This window comes from Mangifera indica, chromosome 14 (assembly GCF_011075055.1).
Source record: "Mangifera indica cultivar Alphonso chromosome 14, CATAS_Mindica_2.1, whole genome shotgun sequence".
NCBI lineage: Eukaryota > Viridiplantae > Streptophyta > Magnoliopsida > Sapindales > Anacardiaceae > Mangifera > Mangifera indica.
In genome coordinates this window covers 5,761,481-5,784,546 of record NC_058150.1, presented here as the reverse complement: position 1 = coordinate 5,784,546, position 23,066 = coordinate 5,761,481, and the positions used below count along the sequence as shown (strand labels likewise).

The 23,066-nt window shown below is 30.7% G+C and overlaps 2 protein-coding genes across 2 annotated transcripts; both read right to left on the bottom strand.

Annotated features, from left to right (window-relative positions):
• Positions 1-3,353: 3,353 nt before the first annotated feature.
• On the bottom strand, positions 3,354-8,184 carry LOC123195529 (vesicle-associated protein 4-2-like). The gene is made up of 7 exons (XM_044609293.1): positions 7,665-8,184; positions 6,580-6,650; positions 5,897-5,978; positions 5,643-5,761; positions 4,152-4,229; positions 3,917-4,036; positions 3,354-3,829 (listed from the first exon to the last, which is right to left on the bottom strand). The coding sequence occupies exons 1-7, from the start codon at positions 7,930-7,932 to the stop codon at positions 3,770-3,772; spliced, it is 798 nt and encodes a 265-aa protein (XP_044465228.1). The 5' UTR covers positions 7,933-8,184; the 3' UTR covers positions 3,354-3,769.
• Positions 8,185-17,860: 9,676 nt separating this feature from the next.
• On the bottom strand, positions 17,861-18,347 carry LOC123195977. Its single transcript, XM_044609855.1, has one exon. It carries the CDS (start codon positions 18,238-18,240, stop codon positions 17,968-17,970), a length of 273 nt encoding a protein of 90 aa, XP_044465790.1. The 5' UTR covers positions 18,241-18,347; the 3' UTR covers positions 17,861-17,967.
• Positions 18,348-23,066: the final 4,719 nt, after the last annotated feature.

Here is a 23,066-nt window from a genome sequence, read left to right as displayed (position 1 = left end):
GGTGATTCAAATCATCATAATTTTTATTGCTCACGGTTAAGATTTATGCATACTCAATCCCAAACTTCCTATAAAAACACCATTGAATCATTTCTTAAGCTTTCTCTTTAGCCTCAAAATTATCAAGTCTTCCACTTTTCTAACTTTTTGAAAACTTTAGAGTCTTCATTGAGTGTTCCAAACCTAAGATCCTCTACATTTGACTAAACATTAGTTTGATCACTTAACATATTCAAATATGTGTACCCTATGAATCATTTGCTTGATTTTAAAATATAGTGTTCTTGAAGTATAGATAGATGAAGTCAAGAATGAAATATAATTAAGGCGATCAATATTAGAAAAATAATAGAATTTAGGAAAATCAAAGAAGAATATCTTGGACATGATTTTATATTTTGAAAGCATTATATAATGACTTTATTATTAATATTATTAAATACATTTTTTTCTATATACACAATTAAGTTATTTCAATTATTTGATCACTCATTTTATTTCGTAAATGATTTTTCATAAAATTTTTATTAAATATGTTCTCTTTTGACACTAGCAATTGTGATTGGTAAAACTACTGTTAATTTCATCAATAAATAAACTACATATTATCTTTCTTAGTTTCAACTATCACTTTTGCAAGATCTCTAATCCCATTAAATTTCATAAAATTGATAGTAGAGCATATATTAAAAAAAAATAAAAAAACATTAAGTTGATAATCAAGTGTCATAAGTTTTAAGTCAAAAAAATCTTTTAGATAAAGTTAAGTAAAACGTATTAATTTTTGTTTATCAAAAGTAAAAAAGTTTTTATTCGAACATTAACATATCAAACAAATAAGTAATTTCATGTTTAATTGAATAAAAATATGAAATGAAAGTAGGGGAAGGATAATAATAAGGATTGTGATTATGGATAATAATGTTATGCAAATCTAATTTTGAAAATTTAATTAAATATTTAAATAATATATTATTAATTATAAAATAATATATTATTTAAATATTTAATTAAATATTTAAAATTCAGATCACATCATCTTACTTACTAGGTAAGATTATAAATATTTTATAGAACAGAAGATTTCAATTATTTTATATTTGTTGTAGGTACATTTTCTAACCCACCCATCATTCAATAGATGGACCCACAAGGAAAATAAAAATGAACAAATGAACTTGAATAAATCACCCACTATGTACATATTTTTGGCCTTGAACGTTCACATCCAACGAAAAACATAATTGTTCTTGGATGGGCCAACCCCACTATGACCAAGTGCATTATTGAAAGCAAATATCGCGGAGTAGGATTTAATAGTGATAAAGAGCAATTTATAAATATCAATTTTGTATATATATATATATATATATTATATGTATATTTAAAATAAGGTTAAATGATTATTTTTCATCCAAGGTATGTTGTAATGATAAGTTTTTACTCTTCAACAATGAAAACATCAAATATCCACCCATGACCGGTTAAATTTAACAGAACCCTAACGCCTGAAAATTTTATCTCTTTTTACCCCCTTAAACTTTGAAAACTAAAATTTTCTTTCTCCGACTAAGTTCTTCGTCTCTCAAGGCGTCTCCGATGTCGATTGGCCTTCCAAATAGGAGAAAAGAGATCGTCGGAAGGAGAGGATGCTTCGGGAGGGAGAGGTCGTCGGTAATGGAGCTAGAAAGGTCACCGGAGATTTCAAAACCAAACCTTAAGATGAAACTATCATTTTTTAAAACTTACACTGGGGAAAAAATTTAGTTTTCAAAGTTTAGGGGGATAAAAATAGATTATATTTTAGTTTATTTTTTAATATGATAGAAAAAATGACGATTTTACCCTTACCATCGTTATTTTTAACTAGTCATGAGTAGGTATTTGATGTTTCCATAGTTAAAGAATGAAAAATTGTCATTACAGCATACCTTGAATGGGAAATAGTCGTTTGGCCTTAAAATAAGGACGTATAATTTTATTATAGCAATAATAACACTTGTCATCATAACATAACATCTTTCACTTTATTCCCTATATTCATGTGATCGTTACTTCTTAATCTCTTATAACTTTCCAAGTATCTTCTTCATAAAATTTTTTATAAATTTGAGGACGTCTTTGAATCACCTAATGTACAAATCTAAATAACTCCCTAAGAGGGTACTAAGTTTAGCTGACACTTCAATGAAAGACCATCCAAGCCAACCCCATAACAAGTGAAGTAAGAATAAATCTGACAACTACCCTAGACACTTTATTTATGTGTTAATTACCAATTTATCTTTATTTTATTAAAATTACAGAGATTGCCTCTATTCACCATCATCAACCAATCATCACCTTTGCAGCTATGGCACCCGTTGTGCTCACCCTCATAATTTAGGCACCTGTCGCCTTCAACCCTTTATCAACATGTCTCTGCCCGTGTGGCCACCCCTGTCAATTAGTTGTGTGTACACTAGCACAATGTCAATAAGCTCCATTGGACTTTTGTGTTGTTGGACCATCATAGTTTCGTTATCGTTGTTTAAAATTCAAGGAGGCTTCGTCACAACTAAGTCGATTGAAGCCAAATATAGAATGTTGACAATTTGTCAAGACTAAATTTGGTCTCTCAATAGCCTTTGAGTTAAATATACCCATAATCGATCGTTATTTAGCCTCTGTTGGAGTAAAAATATAAGATCTAACCTAAAGTATCATAGAGGGTAAATCCATCATCTTGACACTCATATATGTTGTATGATATTGTTAGAGGTCATATATGATTTTTGAAAAATTGATTAAGGTTAAATCTAAAACAAGAGCACGCTATTGAGGCCATTACTAGTGACGAGAAGAGGCGAAAAAGAGGGGGAAATATAGAGAGAGTAAGAGAGAAATAGAAAATAAAAGTCTATGCAAAAAGACTTTCTTTTTTTTGACCTTTTCATGTCATAGTTTTATTAATAGAAATGAATAACAAGTAGATAAATTAACTTTTCAAACATAAAGATAAGAAATTATTGTTTGATCAAAGTTGGGGTGGGACAAAGTCATTCAACCATAAGAATATTGTCCCCAACTCAAGGAACTATTAAATATAAAGTCCAAAAATGCCAAGTATTTAACTAGACAAAACAAGGAAAGCACCTTAAAAAATGGCCAGTGGCCCAAGAAGAATCAGAACCATATCCAGAATTAATATCTCAATAAGCACTAATCTAGTTCTGCCTAATTGATAAGATAAACAAGATTATTTTCTTCCTAACAAATCTCCAACTAAGTAGCCTACATATCTTCTTTCCACCTACTGAATGATAAAGCCAGAAGCAACATATTTATATCAATAACAGGGATTCATCATCATGTGTGAGAACAATTCAAGGCTTTGATTAAGTATCTTTAATTCTTATGCAGCAACAAAGTTCTCCAAATCTCAAACACGAAAATTATAAGGGTAGTTTACAAAGTTGAGGAGAAAATGAGCTACATAAGACATCTTTAAAGCCAAAATCAACAATTTTTGTACTAAACAGAATCCCATATCTACAAATAGCAGGGAAGGAGCCCTGAATCAAGCAGCTTACACCAGATACAGTTCATCTACATACGAAGCGGCTCAAACCTGATAACAATAATACCATACTTCAATTTAACCTTTCTGGGCATTCCTCTTAATCACTTGAACATACTCTGAATGAACGGAAGGCCAAAGAATGCAACATTGCTTGATGGGAAATTCAGTTCCACAAAAGTAAGTGCTTGAACAAGAGGTAACAACACTTTACAGAGAATCAACCCCTTCAACCTGCTGCTGGGCCAAATACCTTTCCCGTCGTTCTTTCTGAGAAAGAGAATTGGAACAGAAGACGCTATTAAAAAATGTATTTAGTTGTGAAAACAAATACCATTAAAGGCAATGACTCCTCACCCATTCGTCTATAACAAGTCCTTCCCCAACAATACGGGGTCCTGTGTCTTCTGGAGGCTTTTTGCGTGCCTCGAGTGCAGCCTCTGCCTCAGCCAACTGAAGTTTGAGTTTATCCAGCGCCTTTGCAAAAACAAAGCCCATATGTAATGATTATGAAACTCAAATGGATAGTACAAGCAAACTAATAACTGGAAATAGAAGGCACAACATATCAGAAATATCGTGTTCTACTCACAGAGCTAGGGCGTTCTGGGTCAAGGAAAACAACCTGTAAAATTTGCTCAACTGCTACTTGATCCTTTTGCTCATCAAACTGTGCATTGTTAAAAAAAAATTTCTTGCCAGCATAAGGTCATGATTTCAAATATTTTGTGAAAGGAAATAAACATAACAAGCAGGACAAAACTTCACAATACCACATTTAAGACTAGTTCAATTATAGAAATCTGAACAGAAATAGGCTCTTTGACTTAGACAATTGTTATTTGAGTCACTGATGGAATTGAAGATGGTAAGGAACAGTAGCTTTTAGAAGTGCTAAAGAGACAACTTTAAACTGTAAACAACTGAGATCTGAAATTCCTTGTGTGGTGTCAAGAATCAGTAATATGCACACCAAACTTTTAAGGATCAATAAAGCCAAAAGGTGGAGCTCTTCAGTAAATTTTAAGAGCAAAATGATGTTTTATTGTTTGAATTAAATTAAAAAAAATCTAGGATACAGACGAGAAATCAGAGATTCAACCAACCCTTGTTAAGCTATCAACCAATTTCTATTCGTGGACAACTGATGACTCAAATTATTGATTGATTTGGTGACGCAGGATCAAAGAAATGGAGAAAGAAAATATTCAGAGACAGTTATCTTTACAACAAAGCAGAGACATAAAACTGAATGTCAAATGGTGGAAGCCAGCCCTTAAGTGTTTTAGATTTATAACCTATCCTACATAAACTTGCCACACACAATAATACAGCATTGGAAGCAGAAACACCTTTGCACAGCGGCCCTGAGAATAGGGCAGGACCATGTTCACCCCTTTGCATAGTGGCAGCAAAATATGAATAAATTTGACCGTGTGCTTGGTGATGAAGAGGCACAATCAAGCATTACAGTTTTTCATGAAAGGATTAATTAAAAATTGTGACGTGTGCTTTAGTTCCAAGACTAAAAAACAAGAATAACATTGGATCGGGAATAATCTAAACTACCAACCAAGAAGTGTGAAAATCAGTTGTGAAAGAAGATACAAGCTCTCAATAGACAAAATAAGACTTTACTTCATCACATGTAGACTATCGATAGATCTTGTTCAGCAAAAGAAGATTTCATAAGATAAATCAATAATATATTATTAAGGTGCATTAATAGTGCAATAACATTCCAAGCCACAGGCCCTCAATTAATCTAGAACATAAAAATCTTCTCTATCTATTGTTTTCTCAACATGAAGTGGACAAGTTTCCCTTGGTTTCCTTAAAAGAGAACGAATATTACCTATCATTTGATCAAGAGGTTACCTAAACCATTAATGTTTGTAACATATATAATCCCATATTGCCATTCACTTAGGATTTCAAAGATAAAAATTTTGATTGTAAAAAAAGTAATATCTTATAAATATATGAAATTCCATATCAGTATCTCAAAATCAATAAGAGATGAAATAAAAATTTAAAAAATAAAAATTAATTCTAAAGGTTGAGTTTGGAACTGCACAATTACCAGCTCTGGGACATAGTCCATCTCTCCATTCAATTTTAAGCTCATGATCTTAAACTTAACTTTGCTCTTCTGATCAACTGGTCTCTCATTGTTCTCAGGAGGCTCCACGAACTTGAATACTGCCAGTTAAGTAAACGATTAAGAAGAGACCAAATGATTACAGGTATTTATTGGTCACAAATATGGAAAAAAAGACAGAAAGCATTTCAAGAGGTGATGGGCAAAGAAAAGGAAAGACCAGACAGAGGAATTACCTGTTGCGATGAGACTTTCACCAGGAGCTAGTATTCCCCCTGGAGGACGCATATAACAACTCTTTGGTGCAGTTGTTTGGAACTGTAATGATGAGTGGGTAAGCAATGAGTTGGCCATGTCTTGGTTTTCAATCTTAAGTGTTGATGACAGATTGAAAACCGATATAAAGGAAAAGGAAGATGTGTAATTGTCTACTGAAAGCCCTTGAAGTAGAATGATAGCAGAAGTTTTTACAACCAATTTATGCTAAAAGGCAACAAAAGCAGAATATAATCAGGGTGTTCTTATTTAAACAGATACTTTTTTCTTGGAATTGCACCAGAACTTTTCCAATATGAAAAAATTTCCCAACTGAAAATTTTCCTGAAATCTTGTACTTTACAAAAAATGTTTTAAGTCCTTTTCTAACATAAGTAATAGAAGTTAAAAGAGAGGCCTACCAGTAAATTAATTTCAATTTTAGGGCAGACATAAAACAAGTAAGAATTTCATCCAATTTCACTTGTGTACCAGGCAAATTTCAATTTGATCAGCTAGCATTGCCTCACAAAAATTTCAGTTTCATGAAAACTAAGCATTTTCTAATATGAAAATATGTGTGACAAGACCAGATATAAGACAAATCAAGCATGAACATTAAAAGCAATCAGCAAAGAAACATTGACAAGAACATTTTCCATACCTTGAAAGCTACATGAGACCTGCAAGTGTTTTTAATGGAAATAGCGCTCCTAACCTGCTTACCAGGTTCATCTTCAAATGCAACAGAGATTCAATATATCAGGGAGTTTGGAAAAGACAAATATACCTCACAAACATCAATTGAAAAAGAAATTTGACCAACAATATGATTTCTAGTATTTAAAAAATTTTAAAGTAAAACCTTAAAAAAGAAAACAGAGGAATAAAAAGTTAACTAAAAGAACCTTATAGCATATGACCAAGAACTCAGATACTGAAGTAACTCATATATTAACATCAATGAAGGAATAAAAGAAGATGAGTAATTTAGCAAGGAAGAAAGAAGAACTCAAATAGAACCAATTTATTACACTTAACTCAGGATGCAACAATCAAAAAAGTATACAGAATCTTGTTTCGGTTACTGAAATAAGCCTGGATTAATTCATCTACGAAAATAAACAAATCATGGAATCGTCATAAAAATCTTCGTCTGCAGGCTGGATGAAGACATGTCAGATCAAGAAAATCGCATGTTCAACCACAAACCGATTGAACCAGTTAAAACCAATGTAAACCACTTTGGCCAGAAGGATAAGCAGATGATGTAATGAAGAGATCGAAGGAAAAGAAAATTTTTAATTTCAAGAGATTTAAATTGAAGAGACTGATTGAAGGGAAGTGAATTTCACGAAATAAAATCAATTTCAGCTCAAAAGAGATCACGAATGAAGAACAGAAGAACAGGAGATCTTAATTCTAGAAATTAAAAAACAAAAGCTCACATCAGCCACTGGTAAATAAAACCAGTAAACATGCTTCAAACCAATCAAATCAGAAGAAACCAATATAAACCACAGCAATTCAAAAAATGTAAAAGATCATGAAACACAACAAAGCAAAATAATAATAATAATAAAAAATTGGAAAGATATCAATCTCCAAAACCAGATCACCAATTTCCAAGAGAAGAAAACTTTCATTTCTAGAGAATGAAATAAGAATACCCAGATCAAAAAAAAAAAGTGCAGCAAACTTACCAACAAAACATATTCAATACCGAAAAAAATTAAAAAAAGGGCTTACAAGGAAAGTAGAGCTTGTTAGCAGGATCAAGCCTGAGTCTTCTTCTAGTAGGAAGAAAAGACTTGGCCATAGTAGAAACATTAGAAGAATGTGCAGTTGATCTTGCTCCAAGTTGCTGAGTATTATTCTGCTGATAAACATTGCTGTTATGCATTGAAGAAGATGAAGAAGAAGAAGAACCATTGCTTGATTGCCAAAACGGCATTTTACAAAGACTCCAAACCTTGCCTTCAGGCCCAGAACCTGATTTCTGCTCATCAACAGCCATGGTGTTTCTTTTTTTCAGTATTTTTGTTTACATCAAAATACTTATAATTATCTTGTCTGTCTGTGTAGGTGAAAGCTCTTTATCGTACCAAATGACAAAAATGGTTTATGCTTTGTGTGTATAAATATGATCCTTCCTCGCAATAATGCCTTTTTTGATTGTTGAAACCGGGTACTTTACTTACCCTCTCCTGCTTAAATCAGTGCTCTTGTTGGATCTCAAAGCATTGAGTTGTAGATTTTTATTTTTTTCAATTGATGTGAACGTTTCGAGTGCCATTTTATATCGATTCCCGGGCTTTTACAGTTGGTTTTTATGTCCTGTAACTTCGGTTCTCAAATTGGGTTGTGAAGTTCCTTCAATTCCCCTCACAGGAAAAAGCGGACAAAATTAATATTATTGCTTTTTTTTACAAATATTTATTTAAAGCGTAAATTACATTTTCCCACCCAATGTTTGACATTAAAACACTTTTTTAGTTAACATAAATAACATTTTTTCATTCAAAATCAAGTATTGATAACACTTTCTCATCTAAAATCAAGTAAAATTACTAAATTATTCTTATTTTTTTAATTTGTTAAATTTATCATATAGCTTTAGATTAACAAAAATTAAAAATAAACCCTTTAAATATTTAAATTATATGAGAACTCACTTATTTTTCTTTCTTTTCACCATCACCTCTTTTTTACTCTCTTTCTTTAGATAGAAATGTTTTTTATTGTATAATCATATATCAAGAGATAAAAATAATTTTTAAAAATATTATAGTTTTTTTTTAATTTTTAATGGGTTATATAAATTTGAAAAAGTTTTGGGCTTTTTTGAAAATTACTGAAGTATTATTTGCCCCCTATAGTTTAAAAATGATAGTTACACATCAAATAATTGAACATAATACAATAAATTATGAGTATAAATTTTATATTACAACTATAAAAACCATATAATAATTTAAAAATATATGAAATTTTAAAAAGATTTCAATGACTGATATTTGAGTTTTTAAACTGTTACATTGAAAATTTTTGGACATAATTGTAAGACAATTATTTTTTATTTTTTTAAATTAATTGATGATGAATTTACTATTCTTGTTGTCAGCTTTTTAAACAAAATTTAATTATGAGTAAAGTGTTATTTATATTAGCTAGAAGATAGAAGATAGAAAAAATCTTAAGCCAAACATTGGGTGGGAAAATGTAATTTACCCTTTTTAAACTACTAAATCAGTTGAGTACCCATGTCATTTGAACAAAAAAAATTTTGAAAAACAAGTTGGAGAAAGTAGTTTGAAATTATCCATCAAGAAATTTATAAGAAAAATATTAATAAAATACAACTCACAGAAAAAAATGAAGTGAAAAAGAAAAATGTTAGGCAAATGGGATTTGTCCAATAACTTTACCTTAAAAAAGAAGAGAAGAAAGTTTGATAAAGTAATAGAAAGAAGGTATGAACGGGATGATGATGCGAGAACCCCGTTGTTTGTGGCGAGCGTGTGATGTGGGGCAGCCTTGCGGAAAGCATCTCTTCTTTTCTTCAATTCTTAGCCAAGTGTTGCTTGTTTATTTATTTAATTTCCAGTAACACATTGGGCAATAAGTGATTGTTCCTGGGAATAATCCTTTGGCCCAAGTAAATTGCTCGGCTGGGTATAATCAAACACCCTTTGCATAAAGTCACTTTCCCTTCTCATATCTTTGACGCAGTCAATCAATTTTGGCCCACCACCACATTTATCTTATTGCTTCAGTCTGGCCACTTGCATTTTTATGATCTCCATCCAAATTGCTGCGTCTATGTGTTCAAATTATGGATTTGACATGAACATGATATTGGATATAATCATAGAATAGTAGAACAAGCAACACATTGGAGCATGTTCTGCATATTCTATTCAAATCAGAAAAAAGCAGAGAGAGAAAGGAAGGGGGAGATAATGCGTTGGATACCCAATTTGACATCTGGCATCCACACGTTTTTTCTCCTTTGTTTTTTCAGCTCAGGTAATAATAAGCTAATCCTTATAGGTAGGCGTAGGAATCATATCAAAGAAGAGTTTGATTTGATTAATATTTTATTATAAAAAATAAAAAATATATACAGAAGAAAAGTTGTTTTAAGATTATTAAGTATAGATTAGCGTAAAAGATTTATTTTCATCCAAAATTAGGGTAAACATAAATTTATATTTGTTAATTTTTAAAAATTTAAATACTATTTATAAATTAAATTTTAGTATTGTTGTTATGAATAAAATTACTATTTAGAATTTTTATTTAAACTCATTTTTTAAAATTATCTTTAAGTTTTGAAATATTTATTTTTATCTTATAATCTCATATCTTTTATGTTTAAAATCTGACTTTTTTTACTCTCACGAAGTGTTTGGTTTGGGTAATATTTTATTACTAAAATAGAAAGATTACTTAAAAGATTATTGAGTATAAATAATTACTATGTTTGATCAAATTTGATAGGTATAAATAATTATTGTGTTTGATTAAATGTAATAAAAGAGTACTACTAAATTATTTTACTTAAATGTCATTGAATATAATTATTTTTAAATATTTTTTATATTATTTGTCATATTAATTAAAAATAAATTTATTTTTATCTCAAAAAATTAATAAATAATAATATAATTATAATAAACTCAAGATTACCTAAGTAATCTTTAAATACCTAAAGTGAATGTGGTAATCAGATTATCATCTATATTACCTGTCACGTCAACATTAATAATAGAAGATTACTGTAATATTTTATTACTGACAAACCAAATAAGGGAATAAAAGATAGATTACCGAGATAATCTTAAAAACCCTTCAACCAAACGCCCCCCAAGTCTAAGATTTTAAACTCTCATTTTTTTTATTTAATTAACCCAACTTCCTAAAGCATTTCAGTTTCACCCTCATCTTTCTGAAAACTCTCATCTCTAAAATAGAAATGTTTTAGAAAGTTGGGAGGGTGACTGTAATGGGAAAAAAATGATAAGAGTTTAAAACTCTAGCCTTAAGAGAGGGGAATTTAGTTTTTAAACTTGGAAAATATGAGGTTAAGAGGCAAAAATAAATATTTTAAGACTTAAGGGTAACCCTAAAATATAAGTTGAAATAAAATTTTTAAATGATAATTTTACTCTTGATAATAACACCAAAATTTAATAAACGAGTGGGTGTTTAGGATTTCGAAAGTTAGCGAGGTATAAGTTTGAGTTTATATTAAACCTTAGATGGGAATAAGTCTTTTGGCACATAAATTATTACTATGTTAAATAAGAGTTGGTAAAAATTGGTAGGTATAAATAATTATTGTATTTAATTAGAAAGAATAAAAGAATATTAAAATATTATTTTATTTAAATGTACTTAGATATTTATTCTAAAAAATTAATAAATAAAAATATAGTTATAATAAAATCAAAATTATTTTAATAATTTTTTAATACTTAGGATAAAAATAATAATAAAATTATTTCTTATATTACTTATTACATCACTATTGATAATATAAAATTAATAAATTTTTTTATTTATTTATTAATAAAATAAAATAATATAAATAATAAAAAATAAATTATTAAAATAATCTTTTTTATATTTCAACCAAACCTATCCAAAAGAAAAAAAATTTTCACTTATTATATAAAAAGAAACAAAAGACCAAATGAGATGAATAATATGTTGGGATTTGATATGGGTATACATTGATTATGGTTTGATTTAATAAAAAATAAAAATTGAGTAAATATCTAGTCAAGAATAAGTTTTTCATGCGCATTATGTAATCATATTATAAAAGTCCATTACACTTTGTATTTGGTTATTTAATTTGGATAATAAAGTATAAGTTATTGAATTTGATTGGATTTTTAATGGAACGACCTAATAAACTTATTATGAATAAAGGGTTAGGTCCCACTTCCAAGATACAAGAGCGATATATAAAGTCGTTCAAAAGGTATTATACTTTTGTGAGTATTTTTGAGAAGAAAGTCGGGTTCATAGATCAATAATTGATTAAAAGGATTGTTGCATTAAGTCAATTTCTTCATCAAATGTAGAATTGTTTACAACTCTATAAATTCTATTACAGTCATAGCCTTATGCATGAAGAATTTTGCAATTAATTAAATATTTATAGTTTAGAAAATTGCAAATGCAAATTATATTTGATAACATAATATGCATTTTTTCACACTTAAAAGTCCCAAAAATTGCCTCACTCAACTACTACACGTAAAAACAAAAACCAAGAACTCTCTTGTATATATAACAGTAAATCGTATTATGGATATGTTTTGACACATCGCGTTAATTCTAATATGAAGAACAAGAATCTAGAATACAAAATCCGTAATCTAGATTCGCAAAACTTCAACCGGGTATGTAAATTTGATCTTTTGTTTAATTTCCAACATATATCATATGCATTAAGTTATTTTTCCTTTTCTTTTTAATAGATTTTATTTATATTCTAATGTATGTCATGTACTCAAATGAGTGAGATGCACCTGGCTAGTTAAGAGCAATTTATCAAATCATCACATCTTCTGATTTTTAGGCTTCGGTGCATGCATGAAAGCGAAATGGCTGCTTTTCAAACACAATAATTTGACATGCACTAAAGACTGATATAATACAAGTTAAATATAGTTACACCTTCCTGATTTTAGGTGTAAATGAGTATGCACATTTTGCAATTTAAGAGAGATCTATGGTAACATTTCTTACACTATTCTCTAATTTTGTTTCCTGCTCTAGTTGGGTCCCCAGCAACTCAAATACATAATTTTCCTGAGCGACTCTTCTGATTGCTCAAGATTTTCTTGCTTGCTTCTCTCCACTTGAGAAGACACAGGCCCCAATTTGTTATTGAGATGGTGGTGGTACAGAGAGAGTATCTTTGAAGTACAAGGACTCATTTTCTTATTTTTAATCTCCTCCCAAGCTGCAATTGTGCATGCAACAACCCAAGCCTTACTTTTCCAACTCATGATTTTCTCTCGCAGGGGTGAGAATGAATGAACTTGTAATATAAGATGATGGGAGGAGAGGCAGTTACAGTTTTGGCTGCTGGTTTTGGCAAACCAGTGGTGTCTCACGCCACTTGTCAGCCCGGAATATAAGGAAACAGTTTCGATCGTTTTGATTTTGGTGAATAATTTAGTGTTTTAGAAGCGCGATGCAACGCCGAGGTTGAAGGCTTTGGATTTTGTCCAAGCTTGGTTGGCCCTACTAACCCTGAAGGCTAAAGCCTACATGAAGCCCATTCTGGCCCAAAACATAATGACATTGTTTTTGTAAGGAGGAAATGGAACCAGCAGTGGCTTGAATTTTAACGTACGTGTTAAGCATTTCAGCATTGTTCTACTAATCTCTTCAATTAACAGGTTTAGTAAACTCGTCATCTATCAATGCATTTTGCTGCCATTAACATTTGTGAAATGGGATCAATCTTATGCCAAGAATTAGTGTGCTTGGATCAATTTATGCTTCTAAACTGTCTTGGAATACCCACCACCCACAAAAACTTTGACTCCACAAAACCGAAAAACTTGTTAATGGGAATTACTATAGATTATATTGTATTTATAGGATAAGAGAAAATGAAAGTTGCGTGGTTGCATGATTAAAAATAAATATATTTATATAATAATATATTAAATATATTTAAATGGAATCTATTGATCGTATTATCTTAAAAAAATGAAATAATTATATTATCTTGTAATGGTAAGAAATAGAGATAGAAATATGATCGTGCAAATTGTAAAACTTCTAGAATTATCTTTTTTATATTTTTATGGGCAAAATGACTCTTACCCATATTTAGAGTAAACATGCATGTAAATAACATATCTAATTGTTATATGTTGTTTGTATAGCTAGTCAGTTCTTTAGTATTGCCCTCGTACATTTTTCTAAAAAAAAAAAAAGTTTAACTACAAAATAACTTGTTCCAATTTTTAAAGCTTTTGTATAACTTCAAAAACTCTTCAACTTTCAACATAAATGAACCACATATAAACAATCAAAATTCTTGTTTATTATTTATAACACTTTACTAAAAAGACGATTTCACTTTGTATGTAATGTGTTGCATGCGTGCGTTATATATTCTAAAAAAGATTCAAATTATCATGATTCCTTATTGAGTGACAATCCAAATACCTTGTTAGATGGTCAACATGTGTCATTGATTTAATTTGAATGATCAAAATCACATCACATTCAATCCCAACTTGTTTATAAACATCCTTACCCTAAAAATTATTTGACTTCAAAGTTTCGAACTGTCAAAACCTTTACAAAGACTTTTCCAGTTTCCAACCAAATGCAATCAAAGTATTTTTGTCATGCATTACTCACAGGTTATGTCGTCTTCACCCTGTACTTCATATTTTATGCTGAATTTATTTATGTGAATTCTTTTGGGTAGACTTTTAGGGTTTTGGCATTAGGTCTTTGGTTAAGTAACTATTTGCCCATTGAATCCATGGTCTGCCGTTAGTTGATCCCATAGGTAGAATTGATACTTGCCTATATTCATGTTTCCTATTGTTATCTAAGAGTTCTACTAGTGAAGAAGTTCAACTCTACCCAATTGACTTAGAGGCCTCCTCTTTAAGTAGCAAAAAATCCTCTAGTTAAAAGAATTAACCAATTAGTCGAAATACATCATCCGATTGCAGCAGTGGCTAGGACTAAGTCTAACTAGGTTGAACCTAACGAAGAGCTAGCTAAGAAAATACGTCCTCAGAGAAAGTAGACTCCTCATCGAAAAGTCCTTTGTAGTGTAAAATGCTCTTGATCTTGTAATGGTGATCATTAGGTGGGAACCAAAGTCCTTGATGGTGATGTTCAAATACCACTATTAATGATATTAACTAGACTTTTAATGACATTATTCAATTGTGTTTTTATTTAAAACATGGTTGGTTGTGCTCTAATTGTTAGCACAAATTGGTTCTCAACAAAAGTTCCAGTTGTTTTATGAAAAAAAATGCTGAGTAACCACTTAAAATATTATTTAAGTTTCTTCCACAGGAAAAAGGTTTTGTTGCAGAATGAAAGAAGAAAAATACATGCTAGAAAATTAAGGAGATCTTTCCGAAACCTTCTTCAAATATCAAATTGTTCATGGTAAAAATTTTAATAACTAGAGATACGAGAAATTATAAGTGTAATTTCACTTAAGAAAAAAAAATTAAATAAGATTTTAAAAGTGTTTTGCTTATGAATAGAAAGTCTATTTTTACTATTATGTTATTAATATTTCAAGGAAAATTTCTACTGAGTAAAGGTATGAGATACAAAAATATCGTTATCTTATCTCTATACAATTCTATAATTATAGGACAATAGAAAAAGATAATTGTATTATTTTATAATTAAAAACAAAAATATCTAGACTATAATATATTGAATCTAGATCTTTAAATGGAATTTGTTGATTATGCTATCTCAAATAAATAAGTGATAATTGTGTTATATGTCCATGATGGTAGAAGACAATGATGGAATGTGATTGATCAAATTATGGAATTACTAAAATTTATCATTCTCCTTGTTTCAAGGTAGAAGGACTTTTACCTACATTTTAAGTCAACTTACATGTAAATAACAAGATTAATTGTTGTATATTGCTTTTATAGTTAATTGCTTCTTTGATGCAACTCTTATGCATTTTTCTTAAGAGAAAGTCTAACACACAACCAAACTAATCTAATTAATTCTCGGCAAGTTAGGTGTAATGATCTAAAGGTCCTTAGAATGGTATAGGAGATAACAATAGAATGTGATGGATTAAATTATGAAATTACTAAGATTTATCATTCTTCTTGTTTCACGGTAGAGAGATTTTTACCCGCGTTTGATGTCAACTTATACGTAAATAATATGACTAATTGTTGTATGCTGCATCCATATTCTTGGCAACGTTAGGTGTAATGATCCAATGGTGTAGTTCCATATGCAGAATCCTCGATATTTCAAGGCTTCCACTGCCGTAACATTGGATGCTACTATCCAAGCTCTGCCTGCTGAACTCATTTTCAGTGAATGAATTCTTCAGATACTCTTGACACATCTCTTTGTCTTTGGAAACACACTAATAAGTTGTTGTTGTTGTTGTTATGTCCTGAATGCACGAGTATAATGTTCATATACAGTTTTAAAGATGCTGGTGGTATAGTCTGAAGGCCAAATGTTTTGGAAATAAACCAGTGGCTATTGCTTTTGCTGGTGGTCTTTGTCATAAACGAAGCCAATGGATTTTTGGGTCGGCAAGTGGGGAATTAGTGTAATATGACTTCAATATCCTTGTATAATGGCTTGGTCAGGTTCACTAAAAAAGGGATGAAGTGGGGTTTTGATCAGGCAACGCTCACCTGGTTTTCCTTGTTAAAATCCACTTAAGCCAGCTGCGTGGGACTGAAAGACACCTGTGGCTAATTCAGCAATTTATAATTGGCAAATGACTTGTTCCCACCCAAGGTTAGGTGTAAGCCCTTCTACCTCCTAACTTTCAAAAAACCCAAAGTTTTACTAAAGTCAAAGGTAAAACTGTTATTTAATTAAAAAAATTTTAAAAACTAAAGTTTTATTATTTTTCCTCACCTTAGTTTGAAAATTTAATAATTTCTTCTTATCCAATATTTGAAAAGTAACAATTTTACCCTTAAAATTTTGAAACTATTCCCAGAGGAGATAAAGTTCGTTGTCTTAGGCCGTGTTCATCCTCCCAGCCTGGTTACCTCTCCTTACTGACTTGTTCCTACCCACTTATTAAAGCGATTACCTCTAATAAAGATAAAATCATCTTCATCAGAGGAAATTACTATCGTCAATTGGTGGGAACCAGTTGGTAGAAGGAGATAAGTTGAGAGAGAGAGCCAAAGTGGTCAGAGATAGTAAACTTCACCGTCTTTGACAATAGTTTCAAAATTCTAGAGATGAAATTGTCATATTTCAAACTTTAAATAGAAAAAATAATTAGTTTTTAAACTGAGAGAGAAAAATACAATAAAAATTTACTTTTTAAAATTTTTTCGTTAAATAATAATTTTATCCTTAACATTAATCAAATTTTTAACAGAAATTTGTTCATGAATGAAAATTTAAGTTATTAGAAATTAAAAGATATGAGTTTGAGTTTACACTTAACCTTGGGTGAGAATAAGTTTTTTGGCCTTTATAATTTATTTAGGGCAAAAGACTTATTCCCACCCAATGATACTCACAAAATATTAAAAGCCCCAACTAACAATTAAAAATTAATATAATTAATTAGTTGGAGGAATAAAATCATAATTTAACCTATAATATAATAAAAATTATAAAATTTTACTTGGTTTCCTCTTCAATTTAAAAAATTATTAAAAAATTAATAGATTTCTTTTATAAGTAAATTTTAAAATTTATATTTTCACCTTCTGCGATCAAAATCCCTTCTCTTCTTTAAACGGTGTCGGCATCTTCTACATTTTCGTCTCTGAGGGATACCAATTAAAATTTCATCAAATCTTGGGTGGAACGAGTCTTATGGCCATTTATTTAATACAAGTAGAGGAGAGAGTAGGATCAAATTAAATAATATGAGCCAATATAATATTCTATGATTCATTGAACGATCTCAGCTATGTGACATGACTTTTTTATTCATCTTCTTTTTTATTCATTTATCTTTTTGGGAGAAACAAAATTAAAAAAAAACAAAACCCTGAGCGATGCATTTGGTTACATGTTCATCATCCTTTAGGCTTAAATTTTAACCTTATTTGACCATTCGAGGCCTCTATTTCTGCTGCTATGCTCGTCGAACTTATCTATGGATTAAAGCTCCTCCTTTATGATCTTTGGGTTAAAGAGAGACATGCAGTAACTGATTAATTGGAACCTCAAAATGAAGATGGGTGGTAATAATTCTACAAAATTTTATATATTGCTCTTTACAAGTTTCCAATTACTTGGAAAGGAGATATATATCTGCAATCTCATAAAGAGACTCTCGATCAGCTTAGTTATTGGGACCCCAATAGCTCAAGAACATGACTGTTCTTAAAGACTCCTCCGCTTGCTTTGCTTGCTGTTCTCTTATTTTGCTTGAAACCACAGCAGAAGATGAAGAAGACAACTTCTTCGACGACTGAGAAACTGACCTGATGTTGTTCTTGGCATGTTGGTGTAATGATCTGATGGTGTAGTTCCACCTGCAGAATCCTTGATCTTTCAAGGCTTCAACTGCTGCAACACTGGCTGCCACTATCCAAGCTCTGCTTGTTGAACTCATCTTCGAATAACGTACTCTTCAGAAACTCTTTAACTCTTCTTTTTGCTCTTTGTAAACACAGTATGCTGTGATTGAGTAAATGGCACAAGTCATCTTGTCTATATAGAGTTTCAGGATGCCGGGATAGAACGAAGGCCATATGTTTTAGAAACAAAACCACTGGCTGAGCTGGTTGTTTTGTCAGTCACGAAACAACGGATTTTTGGGCCGGCAGATAGGGAATTGTGTAATATGACTTCCATGTCCTTTGCATAATATCTTGGGAACATGCATTTAGCAGGGACAAAATGGGGTTTTGGTTCTTTTTTTGAGAATCCACTCGCGCCCGGTGTGTGGAGTGAAAACCACCTAAACGTAGCCTCGTGGACACGTGGCGAAATTTATGTTGAACATATATTAATTCTCTGTGCATGATTTTTCTTTTTTTCGTTTTTATTAATGTATCACCTTGAGTGGAAAAAGAAATAAAACTAGGAAATTATGCTTTAATTGAGGACGTTTTCTGAGAGTTGTAGCAGTAATTTTTTTTTTCAAGTTCTTCAACCTTTGGCTTAAACTTACCTTATTGAATTGGTTACTTAATGAGTTGTCAATGCCCGTTCTAGGGTTCATATTCGAAAATGAATTAACTTAAAGTTTTACGATGGATAGAATGAGCACTCTATTATAAGAAAAATAAACATTAGAGATGATAAACTAGTAAAATGAGATTGTTTCAGACATAATATAGTATAGATTTTTTATACGTTATCAAAACAATTCAAATTATTATGATTTCTTATAGAGTGAAAATTTAAGTATCTTGTTTGATGATCGACACATGTTATCGACTTAACTTGAATGACTAAAATTATATCTCTTTCAATCTCAACTTGTCTATAAATATTCTTTTGAAACTCGTTCTTTAGTTTTGTTACCCTAAAAATTTTGTTGGCCCAAAAGTTTCAAACTCTCGGTCCTTTCCGAAAGACTTTTCCAATTTTTGACTAAATGCAATTAGAGTATTTTGTCATGCATTGTTACTTACAAGTTATGTCTTCTTGACTGTACACTTCATATTTTATGTTTGATTTAATTATGTAATTTCTTTTGGGTAGACATTTTTGGTTTGTTAATAATTTTGGGTAGAAACATGCTTTTAGGGTTTTGACATTAAGTTTTTGGTTAAGTTAGACACTAGTGAAACTCATAGGTAAAATTAGTTGCTTATTGAACCCTGAAGTTAGTCATTAGTTGAACTCATAGATGAAATTAATGCCTGCCCATATTCTTGTTTCCAAATGTCGTCTAGGAGTTCAACCAGTGGAGAAGTCAAACTCTACCCAATAGGTTCAGAGGCCTCCTCCTCAAGTAGTCAAAATCCTTTAGTCGGGAGAATTAACCAACTAGCTAAAATAGATCAACCAACTAAAGTAGTGGTTAGGACTAAGGTAAGCAAGGTTGAAACCAATGAAGAGCTCACCGAGGAAAATGATACCTCGTAGAGAGTAGACTCCTCGTCAAATAAATATGTTGTAGAGTGAGAAGTCTGTAACCTTATAATGATTGGTCATTGGGTAGGGACTTAAGTCCCTAATGATGTTATGAGGGCAACTCCATTCATTCTATCAAGGTGTTAATGATATTAATTAGACTTTCAATGACATAATTCAACCGTATTTCTATGTTAGACATTATTGGTTATGCTCGAATTGTTGGTGTAAGTTGATTTTGAACAAGAAGTTCAAGTTGTTTAGGGCGAGAAACAGTTAACTAACTTTAGTAATTTGATCACTTATGACATTCTTTGACCTTCTTCTAAGGGGAGCCATGGGAAAAATGTTTTGCCAGAGAATGAAAGAAGAAATATGTTTGCTGGAAAATTAAAGAGAGCTTTTCGAGACTCTCCTTCTAACACCAATTTGTTTATAGCAAATATCCTACTAATGAGAAGTACATAAAATTAGAGAAGGAATTTCACTTAGGAAATGAAGAAAACAATAAGGGGGTGTTTCGTTTGGGTAATGTTTGATTACTAAAATAGAAAGATTACCTTGAAGATAGATTACTTAAAAGATTACTGGGTATAAATGATTACTATGTTTGATAAAATTTGATAGGTATAAATAATTATTGTGTTTGGTTAAAGGTAATAAAAGATTACTAGTAAATTATTTTACTTAAATGTCCTTGAATATAATTATTTTTAAATATTTTTTATATTATTTGTCATATTAATTAAAAATAAATTTATTTTTATCTCAAAAAATTAATAAATAATCATTTTTCTATAATAAACTCAAGATTACCCCAGTAATCTTTAAATACTTAAGGTGAAGGTGGTAATTAGATTACCATCTTTATTACATGTCATGTCAGCATTGGTAATAGAAGATTACTATAATCTTTTATTACTGACAAACCAAACAAAGGAATAAAAGATAGATTACCAAGGTAACCTTAAAAACTCTTATCCAAACGTACCCTAAGTTTTTTAAAGTGTTTCCACTTATCAATAGGAAGTTTAAGTCCACTATTTTGCTATCAATGTTCTAGAGAAAATTTCAGCAGAATAATTATATGAGATACAAAAATGTTACCTTTTTACCTTTATACAACACTTACTCACTTCTCCGATGCAACTTTCATGCATTTTTCTAAAGAAAAGTCTAACCACACAATAAAACTAATCTGATTTATTCTTGGCATGTTAGGTGTAATGATCTAATGGTGTAGTTCCATCTGTAGAATCCTCAATATTTCAAGGCTTCCACTGCCGAAACACTGGATGCTACTATCCAAGCTCTGCTTGCTGAACTCATTTCCAGTGAATAAATTCTTCAGATACTCTTGAGTCTTGACACTTCTCTCTGTCTTTGGAAGCACAATATGTTGTAGTTGACTGCACGAGTTTTCTGTTTAAATACAGTTGTGAGGATGCCGGTGGTATAGTATGAAGGCCAAATGTTTTGGAAATAAACCAGTGGCTATACCTTTTGCTGGTGGTTTTTTGTCAAAACTCAAACGAAGCCAATGGATTTTGGGTCGGCAAGTGGGGCATTGTTGTAACATGACTTCAATGTCCTTGTATTGTATAATCGCTTGGTCAGGCTCACTCAAAAAAGGGATAAAATGGGGTTTTGGATACAAGACAAAAAATATTCAGGCAACGGTCACCTGGTTTTCCTTAATAAAATCCACCCAAGCCTGAAGGATGTGAGAGAAAAACATCGGTGGCTAATTGATAATTTATTTAGTACAAGTTGAGGAGACGAGAAGGCGGAAAAAACATCAATTTCTATATTAATGGGCCAGGTAATTAATTAAAATAAGCAAAATTTTAAGCGTTTATACGTTTTTAGGCCACCCTAGACAAGTTTTACCAAAATAAGCAAACCATATTTTTTTTTACCCTTTTTACCCTTATGTTGATAAACCAAGTAAAAATATCTTTTCTGAGAATGTGCGTCAGTTTATGACGGTTACGATAATAGCTAGGGATTTTACAGTGAAACCCTAAATATGTCGAATGTATATGGATGTTTTTGAATGTTTCGAATGATTAAAATGATGTAATTTCGATGTTAATTGATGCCTAAAAGTGTAGCTGTTGAGAGACAAAAGCGCAAATTGTGAACAGTGTCGCGCAAACTGTGAACAGTGTCGCGCAAACCACGCAAATACTCTTCACATCGCGCAAACTGCTTGCAAAATCGCGCAAAAAATACTGTTCACAGACTATGATATCTACTTTTGCGCAATGTGGACAGGTTTGCGCGATGTAAACAGTGTTTACTCGATTTACGCGCAGCACTGTAAATTTGCGCAGTTTGCGTGACACTGTAAATTTGCGCGCTTTTGTCTCTCAACGGCTACACTTCTAGACATCCATTAACATCGAAACTACATCATTTTAATCGTTCGAAACATTCAAAAACATCTATATACATAATTCGACATATTTAGGGTTTCAGTGTAAAATCCCTAGCCACCATCGTAACCGTCATAAACCGACGCACATTCTCAGACAAAATATTTGTACTTGGTTTTTCAACATAAGGGTAAAAAGAGTAAAAAAAAATACTATTTGCTTATTTTGGTAAAACTTGTCTAGGGTGGCCTAAAAACGTATAAACGCTTAAAATTTTGCTTATTTTAATTAATTACCCCCCATTTTATTAGTCTTAATTATAGGGTTGAGAAAGATTTTTCTTTATTTCTTTTCTCATTTTTATTAAAAAAATTATTTTTTTATTATTTCAATATAATATAAATATATTAAATAATAAAATTAATATAATATTTTAAAAATCATAAATATTATATATTAATTATCTTAATATATATAATATAAATATAAATAAATTTATAAATAATTTAAAATTATAAAATTATGTTAATATTTTAGAAAAAAAAATATTAATATAAAAAAATAAAAAAATAAAACAAAATAAAAACGAGATATATGTATCTTTTTTTGTCAATTATAAAAATATTTTTTATCTTCATTTGTATTTATTTTTTTATTTTTACGAGAGGAGCGTCTCCTTTCATAATCCTACCCCTAAAGGATAAAATTTTGTCGTATCTGGACGAGAGGATAGGATCGGCTTAAATAATATGAGCCAATATTATATTCTATGATTCATTGAACAAAATCAGCTATCTGTACATGTCTTTTCTTTGATCGTTTTTATTCATATCTTTTTGAAAGAAAAAAACAAAAGAAAGAAAGAAACCCGAGTGATGCGTTTGGTTTAACCATATTTGATTGGTACCCATTTAGCCCAATGCATAAACATTCACTTTTACTGCTGTCAGTGGAAAGACTTCTGAGGTTTTGCAGC